Below are 9,508 nucleotides of genomic sequence, written 5' to 3'. Positions count from 1 at the left end.
CGGATACGAGGCGCCGCGAGGATCACGGGAGTGCGGCGCGCGAGGTGCGCAGCTACGGGGCGCCGCGAGGGTCATTGGAGTGCGGCGCGCGAGGTGAGGATGCGCAGGACGCTGCAGGCGAGGGGCGCGCGGGTACCGGGCATCGCGAGGGTTACGGGAGGGCGGCGCGGTGCAGGCAGAGGGCCTCGGACTCTGCAATCCCGCCTTACGAGTTGTCCCCCGGATTTCAGCTAAGTCCGGATCCCCGTCCGCGCCCCCGCCTGGACCCCACTACTCACCCTCGCCCCTGAACCCCAGGGCCCAGATCCACACCGAACATCCCACTTCCCTGCAGACTTCCCAACGCGATGCCCCGCATCCGCGTCCCGTCGGCCCCCCGGAGTCCTGGAAAAATGTTTATTTGTGTAACCAATGCAAGCGTGGGGGCGGGGTGTGGGGCAGGGCGGCCTCCTCCTCCGGTCACTTCTTCTTCTTCTTGGCCACCTTGAGCTTCTCCTCGATCAGCCGCTGACCCTGCTTCTTGATCTCGGCCCGCGAGGGCACATAACTGTGGTCCACGTCGGCGAACTGGAAGGTTTCTGCAAGGGAGGAGGGGGAGGGCAGCCGCGCCCACAGCCCTGCCTGCGTCCCCAGATCCTGGGCTGTCCTCTGGCATCCTTTCACGGCAGAGCCCATTGTACCAACGACCTGTATTTCTTACTCTCTGTCTGGCGTTCGGGGTCTCGCACACCCGGGGAGAGAGACAGCCCAGGGTTCACCCAGTCCTTCCAGAGCCCACAGTCGACCGCTAATATCTACCCTATACGCCAAGCCTGAATCCCGCAGGGCCAGGTGCCAGACAAGATGGGGACAGCCCCGAGGCCCCAAACGCGCCAGAATTATTAGACTGGGAGGATCTTAAGCTGTGTGCCCTGCCTTGCCCTTCCCACACAGACCCCCACAGGGGCCCTGACTTAGGCCTCCCCCTGCCTGCCTACTGGCACTGGTGCCTTCCCATCACCTCCATCAATTAAAATCCCGCTGGTACAGCTGATGCAGCCTCCCCATTGCTTTAGCCCCTACTGTCCCTCCAGGCCACCTGGTCAGATGCAGCAAGCGCCACCCCTAGCCCCTGCCTCTGCACAGCTCAGGCCAGCCACCTGCTCCCGCCTCCCCTCCAGCTGCTGGGCCGCCTGTACCTATGACGTCCTCCTCCATCTCCTCAAAGCTGATCCTGGTGTTCTGCTTCTCCTTCAGGGTGGAGGACTCCAGCGCATCCCTCACCTTGGTGTTGACCTGCAGGGCACCGGGCCGGTGAGCCTTAGGGCAGGTGGGGTGTGCAGGCACCCCCAGCCCAGGGCTACCTCCTCCGTCCCGGCCAGGATCTGCACTTGGTCAGCCAGGTACAGCAGCCTCCCCTCGCAGTACGCCAGCTTGCTGTACATGTCCAGGGTGGTCGAGGGCGCTGCTTCCTTCTGTAGCGGGGAGGAACCAGTTTTCTCGCCCTGGCCCCTCACAGGGACCCCCTGTGCTGGGGGCTCCTCCCGGCTCCGTTGGTACCTGGCCCGTGGGCAGGGGGATGCCCATCAGGCGGATGTAGAGGTTGTCGATGCCAGTCTCGATGGTCAGCAGTAGCTTCTGACTCTTGGTCATGTTGCTGTGAGCCAGCTGCAGCCGGTCTTCCTCCTCCTTCAGCATATCACTCATTTTCTTCTCAACAGACTTAAAGCTGTTGAGGATGAGGGCGGGAGGTGGTGGACCGAGGGCACGGCGGCGGGGTCCTGAGCGAGTGCTGCGCTAATTTGGGCTCAAGAGCTAAGATGTGGGCATGGGGGGCGCCCCTGTCAGGCCCCGAGGCAGCGGGTCTGCTCAACTCCAAGCCTGGCGCCAGCCACCAGGCTGTCGGTATGGAGAGAGGCGGGACCCCCGGGTACCTGACGGAGCTGGGCGTCTGGCGGAACTTGAGCATGGCCTCCTCTATCTCCAGCTTCTTCATCAAGGCCTCCAGCTGCGCCCGCTTCTCCTCACAGTCCTCCATCTGCAGCTCCAGGTCCTCCTCCGTGCTCTTCTGAGCCAGGAACCGGCCAGCAATGTCCTGGCAGGGCCAGTGGGGTGAGCAGCCACTGTGAGCCAGGGGGCAGGTGGTTCTTCTGGCTCCCAGTGGTCAGTAATGTCAACCGTGGTGGTGTGTTGAGGGCCTGCGAGGCCCTCAGTGTGTGTTCTTGCATGCTACCCTCACGACAGGCAGAACGGGCAGACGACCCCAACAAAGAGTTGGAGAGATCACCACCAAGAGACCAAGTGGCTCTGAGTCCCTTGTCCAAGGATGGACAAGCTTATGTCAGGACCATGGACAGGAGCTCAAGGTTTACTAATAATAATCCCAGAGCGGATTAAAGTAAAAGGGGGGTTAGGTGGAGAGGCAGCTGCTGTTGGTTTGGGAAGGGGAAGGAGTTGGAGGTGGAGGCCACCCCCTCGAGGTTTAATCCTCAAATTCCCGCGGGCTCTGTGTGACCCTGGACCACAGCCAGGTTTGCCATCCGCGTCCCGGGAGGCCCTCCACTCTGATCTGCGGCCGCTGCTTTGTGTGTTCATTCAGGCGAAGGTGTCTGCAGAGCCTGGCTGGGCTCAGCTGGGCCTTGGGCTGGGGACGGGCCCCTCTCCCTGCCCCTCTGCCCACATCTAGGAGTCCGTGAGTAGTACCCAGAGGTGGGAGCACTGCACAGCAGTCTTGACCTTCTCCACCAGAGCAGTCACGTTCGTCTGGTATTCGACGTCAGCCTTGGAGGCCTCTCTCCTCTTCACTGGGCGTAGCAGAGGGGAAGGACGGCCAGCATGCAGGGAGGGCGTGGGAGCTCTGTGTGGGCCGTCAGATGCCCCTCCCACATCCTCAGGGGAGGCCCCCCAAGAGCTGAGTACCCTTCAGAGTCGCCTCTATCTTAACTGGCTCCCTCCTCGGCCAGCCCTCGAGCGGCTCCATCCAGAGGAGGACCAGAAGCAGCTGGCACAGCGGGGCTTAGTAGAGCTTCTCAGGGGGGCTTGGGTTCTGGGCGGGCATTGCTGAGTGCATTTTACAGCTGAGAGGCGGGGTGCGGTGGTGGGGTTAGCCACACCTGGCTGAGAGCCCAGAGCCAGTGGCAGCACCCTGAAGTGAGTGCTGTGGCCATTGGTGCGCCCCTATGCAGGTCCCACCAGGGAGGGGTTGGGGTTTATCGGTCTCCCTCACCCTGGCCACTGCAGGTGACACCCGGCCTCATGGTGACCGACCTCTCCTGACCTTGGCTGGGGCTGTGGGAGCTGAGCACTTACCTTTCAGAGTTTCTGGACCCATCAGGTTGGAGGGGAAGTCCAAGTCCTGCCGGCCCTGGAGAGAGGGAGGAGGCATGGTGAGGGGAGTCCTCTGTGGGGCTGAGGAGCGCTGGGGGTCCCAGAGGGCTGTGCCCGGACAGGCTGGCTCACCCGGCGGTACTTCTCGCTGGTCTCCTTGGTGTGGATCTTGTCGATCAGCTTCTTCTGCTGGTTCAGCCGGTTCTCTCGTGCCCGGCGCTCCTCGATGAAGGTGGCCTCCCCTTGACTCATGTTCATCTGGGGACGTGGGGAAGGGGCGGGTCTGTCCCACTAAGGCCATGTGGGGCACTAAGCCAGTGTCTTCCTGATCTGGGATGCTGCACCTGTGTCCCCTCTTGGTCTCTGAGCCCTCCCTTGCATTACACTCACTGCTCCGCCTGGGGCCGCCCTGCCGCCTCTGCCAGCTCCCCTTCAGCTCAGTTCAGTCCTCAGTCGTGTCTGACTCTCTGCGACCCCATGGACTGCAGCACACCAGGCTTCCCTGTCCATCACCAACTCCCGGAGCTTGCTCAAACTCATGTCCATCAAGTTGGTGATGCCACCCAACCATCTCATCCTCTGTCACCCCCTTCTCCTCCCGCCTTCAGTCTTTCCCAGCATCAGGGTCTTTTCTAGTGAGTCAGTTCTTTGCATCAGGTGGCCAAAGTATCAGAGCTTCAGCTTCAGCATCAGTCCTTCCAATGAATATTCAGGATTGATTTCCTTTAGGGTTGATTGGTTTGATCTCCATGCTGTCCAGGGGACTCTCAAGAGTCTTCTCCAACACCACAGTTCAGAAGCATCAATTCTTCGGCGCTCAGCTTTCTTTATGGTCCAGCTCTCACATTCATACATGAGTACTGGGAAAACCATAGCTTTGACCAGATGGACCTTTGGCGCACATCCTTCTACTCTGCCATCTTGTAGACCTTGCTAGCTCCCCTTAGAACTCACTAAAGTGGATTCCATGTGTCTAAACAAAAGCTCATCATCTTTCCCCAAACCGCCTCTTTCCCAGCACGTCTGGCTTTGGCGGCTAAATCTGCTGCCCGTCCATGCCTGCTCACACGTCCCGGACGCTGCCCTCTCCCTTGGCCTGCACATCTAACTCCCCCTACTCCTCATCAGGGCGGCTTCTTAAAGGCCTCAAGTCCATCTTCATCACATGGAGTCTGGCCCACGTGACTAGCATCTCGACCCTGGTCCTCCGATCTCTGCAGTCAGAGCGCACCCATTTGGAAACATGAGTCTGATCCTTTGTCCCCTCCATCTTCTCCCAGGGCTCCAGGTTCCCTGGGGGGGCTACCTGCTGCCCCCACAGGCTCCAGCCCCCATGGCTTCTTTTGGCCCTGTTATACCCCAAGACTGTGTTGCCCAATCTCCACCCCCAGAACCCGCTTGTGCACTGCCCCCCCCCCCGCCCTGATCAGGTCTGCACCCCAGGGCAGCTCTGCTTCATGAAGAGGGGTACACTGGCCTTTCAGGGGCCTCAGAATAGATGGGGTGAAGGGGTGACACCTGCCCTGGCCAGGCCAAATCTCTGCCCCTTTGGTCTTCCTGGATTCTGTGTCTGGTGGGACCCCGTCTGCCCAGACTCATGGGGGATGAGAGAGCAGGCTGGCAGGGCAGCCACTGGACTCCTCCAGTGATGGCAGGGTGTGGGCAGGGGTGTCCGGGTGGGCCCTGGGCCAGACAGGTTTGCAAGACAGCTCTGCAGGGCCCCAGCCTGGGAGCTCACCTTGACCTCATCCGTAATCATCATGGCATCCTTGGACATGACTGTCATGTCTGACAGCTCCATGCAATAGTCGGCCACGAGATTCTGCAGCTTGTCCAACTCTGTAGGGTATCCTGCCAGCTTCTGCAGTGCAAGGGCAGGGGGGCACAGTGCCTGACAGCCCAGGAGCCACGGGGCCCGTTCCAGGTCGGCTTCCCTGGCCCCTTCCTGATTCTCCTCTGTCCCCCAGAGTGGACCACGCCTGCTCTCCACTCCTCACCCCAGACCATGTGAGCCCAGAGGACAAGTAGGGCGTGGCCTTTGGCTCCAGCTGGGCCCAAAGCAGGTTAAAGGAAGGTTTGGAGAGGGAAAATGGCATCCTGCTGGTGGACTTTGTCCCTGCCCAGGGCCAGAACCCAGAGACACTTCCTAGGAAGTTGTGATGGGGAGTCCGGCCACCTGAGAGGTGCCCCTGGAGCCCCGGGAGGCTGACTGCTCACTGAAGTGAAGTAGATGTAGATGGTGTGGGGTCAGACTCAGGACTCAGGGCCAAGGCTAACCTGACCAGCTAGCGCAGGACCGTAGGAAAGCCACTTATCCTGAGTTTTCCTGAGCATAACAAGGTAATAATGGCTCTTTCAAGGGGTTGCTGCCAGGATGGATTGAGACGGTAGAATGATGTATTATTTAACACAGAGTCAGGTTCCCAAATGTCCAAGACATCTTAGCTTTTAGTATTTTGTTGTTGATTACTATGTAGACTCTCCACTGTTTTTAAAAATTTATTTTTAAAGAATATATAGTGTCTTTAATGTCCACTTTTATTTTGGGGGGGTGCCATGCGGCATGTGGGATCTTAGTTCCCTGACCAGGGATCGAACAGGTGCCCCTGCATTGGGGGCTTGGAGTCTTAACCACTGGACTCCCAGAAAGGTTTTTTTTTTTTTTTTTTTTTTTTTTAATGGACATGGGGACTACCCTGGCGGTCCAGTGATTGAGACACCAGGCTTCCACTGGAGGAGGCACAGGTTTGATCCCTAGTCAAGGAACTAAGATCGCAAATGCTGTGCCATGGAACCAACAAAAAATGCAGGTGGCCACGGGAGTTATTGTTTTTAATGCGTATGTTCTAGAAAGGCAAGAGGGACCACTGGGAGGATAGAATGCATCCAGATGACGAGGGGTCCTGTCCTCCTCCCGTCTTCCGGCCGTCTGGCTTGTGGCAGGTGCCTGCGCTCTGCTCTGTGGAGGCCTGGGGGGCCTCCAGTGAAGGGGGGTTGCCTCTTAGGAGGGCTCAAGGCCCCTGAGCCTCCCCCTGCCTCCTCGGCAGGGAGCCTGGGGCTGGCTCGGAAGAAGTGGGCGGCAAGCCCAGGCTGCTGGCCCGCGCAGAGGCGGCTAGCCCTGGATGATGTTAGGGGACTTCCTGAGTATGCTGCATTTGCCTCTTGCCCCCAGAAGCTGGGCAATGAAAAACGATGGGGCAAACGCAAAAATTCTGACGTAGCACATGACACACCTTTTCTGAGTAGAAAATAACAAATTCTTTCCCACCTACAAGGTGCCACTGCTCAGCTGACGCCCAAAGCAGGGCTCTCTTTCTCGGGGTCACTTAGGCTCCAGGAGAGGTGTAAAGCTGCGGGGGGAGGGTGCCCTGCCCTGGAGGACCCCGCCGCCACGGAGGTCCCAGTCCTGCACACAGCCTGGGGCCTGAGATTCCCGCCCTTCAAACCCCGTTAGGCTCCCTGGAACCAGGATGCGGGGTGAGGGGAGCTCACCTTTTTCAGGTGGTCCAGCAGGTCCATGTACAGGAAGTGGATATTTTGGCTTGTGGTGATCTTGATCGTCGTCTTTTCTATGTTGTTCTCCAGCTGACGGATGACCTGGGGTTGGGGGGTGGAGGGCACATTGAGAGTGCCTTCCGGGACAGGCCGACTGGGAGCCCAGAGGCTCACGGGGGCGGGGCTGGTCTCTCTTCCAAGGGGAGGAGCCTCACCTAGCCCGCCTAGTCTCACCCCCCTCTCCAGGGCCCCGCCCCCGGAGGCCCCGCCCCGCACCATTCTAGGCCCCGCCCCCTTCTCAGCCCCGCCCCTCGGCCGCACCTGAGCCCCGCCCGCCGCCGCACCTGCCGCAGGCGCAGCTCCTCCTTGGTGGCGTCTGGCTGGCTCTTCAGGCCGGCCAGCTCCAGCTGCATACTCTCCAGCTTCCGGCCGCGCCGCCGCACCAAGTGGATCAGCACGTTGTGCACGTTCACGCGGTCGAAAACATACTTGCGCAGCTTCTCCCGCGCCACCTGCGTCGGGGAGGGCACGACCCGCTAGTGGGTGCGCGGGGGGCCACGGAGCCCGTCGGGAGTGTCAGAGAATGTGTGACAGGGGGATTCCTACATGCTGTCTCCCATGAGTCCTCTGTCCCTCTTCAAGCGGAGCAGCACGCTGCTCCCAGGGACTGAGGTCACTGTGTGAGGCAGGCTTGGGTCTCCTTTAGTAAACATTCTCTTTAGGACAAAACTGCTTAGTCTCGTTCCCCTTTCTTGAGATATGGATTGTGTCCTGACCTTGTGACTAACATTACCCCTTGTTCCCTTGGTAACGGTTGCTGTACGTTTGGTTTGCTGAACTCTATCATTCCCGAAAGAAGTTTCTTGTACTGCAGCCTGTATATACTCATAGAAAAATCATTAAAGCACCTTTGTTCCATTAGAGCTTAGGTCCCCGGGTCTTTTTTTGTCTCTCTCTCTCTTTTTCTGCTGACTTTCTGGAGCGTGGAGACCCGTTGTGCTCACTTTTCTGCCCGGGCTTCTAAGACCCACTCGAGAGGGTGCCTGGTACCTTGGTGAGTGATGCAAGCCCTGTGTCAAGGACAATATTGGTCCTCTGTGTAAACCAAGGGATATCAGCCTCCTTCTCTCTTTTACTTTCTGATCGCCAACACCGTACCACAATGTTCCGGTCCATTAAAGGACCCCAACAGGGAGGAGCCTGTGGCCGCCCCACAGGGACCCTGTGGCTGGGCACTCGCTCCGCTCCCCACCGGCTCCACCTTGTAGTATAGTTGGGGGTGCACCGGCTGGGCCGGGCGGAGGGGCCGTCCCGCCGCCTACCTCCATGGTGCAGCGGCTGTTCGCCAGCCTCATGGGCACGTCCTTCCCACAGGCCCTGGAGATGGTCCACTGGTCGTACTGCGGAGCGGCGGCGGCTGAGCTGGGGGCTCACCCCCTCTGCGTTCACCCGGCCACCGGCCCCTCCAGGCCCTCTCCCCGGGACCCTTCTGCGCAGCAAGACCCCAGCTCCTGGGGCTACAAGGGGCAGAGCGCTGCAGGCCCCATTGGCTCATGCCCGCTCGGATATGATGGGGTCCAGAGAGGAGGGTTCCCGTGTCCCCTAGGTGGCTGCCGCAGGGGGTAGCCTCAGAAAGGGCCCCTAATTGGGTCCAGGCCCCACCCCCTGAGGTTGGTGGTGGGGTCAGCGTGGGGAAAGCAGGGGCCGGCTGTCCATCTGTGTTGGGGGGAGGGGCTGCTTCAGCGCGCGCGCCCCCCGCGCCCAGCCATCAGGCAGCAGGAGGAGCCCCGTGTCCACCTTCTTGGCCGAAGCCCACTCCTGGGACTTGCGGCGGATGTTGCTGCGCAGGTGAGCCAGCGTGGCCTTGTTCTTGACTGTCTTCTCCTTCACCGACTGGATCTGCAGCGCCCGACATTGGTCTGTGGGCGGGGGAGGGGCAGGGCAGTGGGATGTGGGCCGACGGCCCGGCCTGGATTCCCGGGTGGTGCGGAGTGGGGGCATGAGCTTGCTGCCTCTAAGCCCATGCACCTTCCTCCCAGCCTGCATGGGGGCCCACTTCTCTGTCCAGCGGTGCTCATCTGGACAGCGTTCAGGGCACAGTGTTGCTGGGTGGGTGGGGTGGGTGGGGCGGTGGAAGTCAGGATGGGCAGGCCCGTCATCACTCCCAGACGCTCCTGTCCCCTCTGGCGTTGGGCCCACTATACTCACAAATCTCTCTGAAGCCCCCAGCTTCTCCAGCCCCTTCCCATGGCAGACCCTTCCCATCCATTCTCCCAGCTCTGCTCGCGGGTGAGCAGTGGCATGGCCCCTAGCCAGTTTGCCCTGGCCTGTCTTAGGGCCAACAGTCCTGCACCTGGAGCCCCCGGTCACCCGGCAGCAGACGCACCCTGGAGCCGAGTGATGGTCTTCAGCTCCTGGATCTGCTCCTCCATCTCCGCCTCATTGCGGATCTTCATGGCGGCCCCTGGGTCCTTCAGGGCCCCTCCGCGCCACCCACCCTGTCTGTGCTGAGCCTGCCCCGCAGAACCTCAGTTCAGAGTGTCCCTGGAATCCTGGCCCATTGTGATGGGGACCAAGGTTCTGAGTGCCCAGGGAACCCAGGAATTCCCGGGCCTCCCTGGTGACCCCATCCTCTGCCCCCAGGCAGCCTCAGGGTTGTTCCCCCAGACAGGAGTCTCCCTGCTGCTCTCTGCTCAGGAGTGCTGCC

At 60.5% G+C, this 9,508-nt stretch overlaps 1 protein-coding gene across 3 annotated transcripts; it reads right to left on the bottom strand.

Annotated features, from left to right (window-relative positions):
• Positions 1 to 270: 270 nt before the first annotated feature.
• On the bottom strand, positions 271 to 9,370 carry CCDC183 (coiled-coil domain containing 183). 3 transcript variants are annotated; one of them, XM_070456118.1, is made up of 15 exons: positions 9,188 to 9,369; positions 8,599 to 8,720; positions 8,124 to 8,201; positions 7,146 to 7,313; positions 6,799 to 6,903; positions 5,045 to 5,167; positions 3,439 to 3,564; positions 3,289 to 3,343; positions 2,683 to 2,783; positions 1,914 to 2,074; positions 1,540 to 1,708; positions 1,344 to 1,454; positions 1,179 to 1,275; positions 484 to 578; positions 271 to 384 (listed from the first exon to the last, which is right to left on the bottom strand). In XM_070456118.1, the coding sequence occupies exons 1-15, from the start codon at positions 9,255 to 9,257 to the stop codon at positions 271 to 273; spliced, it is 1,695 nt and encodes a 564-aa protein (XP_070312219.1). In that variant the 5' UTR covers positions 9,258 to 9,369. The 3 variants fall into 3 exon arrangements, with proteins under 3 accessions (XP_070312219.1, XP_070312222.1, XP_020744039.1); XM_070456121.1 differs by lacking the exon at positions 5,045 to 5,167 and having other exon boundaries at positions 9,188 to 9,370; XM_020888380.2 differs by having other exon boundaries at positions 383 to 578; positions 9,188 to 9,368.
• Positions 9,371 to 9,508: the final 138 nt, after the last annotated feature.

The sequence above is a fragment of the Odocoileus virginianus genome, chromosome 2, assembly GCF_023699985.2.
Source record: "Odocoileus virginianus isolate 20LAN1187 ecotype Illinois chromosome 2, Ovbor_1.2, whole genome shotgun sequence".
NCBI lineage: Eukaryota > Metazoa > Chordata > Mammalia > Artiodactyla > Cervidae > Odocoileus > Odocoileus virginianus.
This window is presented reverse-complemented; position numbering and strand designations above follow the sequence as displayed.

Coding starts and splice junctions, on each gene's coding strand:
- CCDC183 (XM_070456118.1), bottom strand. CDS start 9,257: ATGAAGATCCGCAATGAGGCGGAGATGGAGGAGCAGATCCAGGAGCTG. Junction 8,721..9,187: donor GACCATCACTCGGCTCCAGG/GTGCGTCTGCTG, acceptor CCCCGCCCACAG/ACCAATGTCGGGCGCTGCAG. Junction 8,202..8,598: donor AGTGGGCTTCGGCCAAGAAG/GTGGACACGGGG, acceptor GCCGCTCCGCAG/TACGACCAGTGGACCATCTC.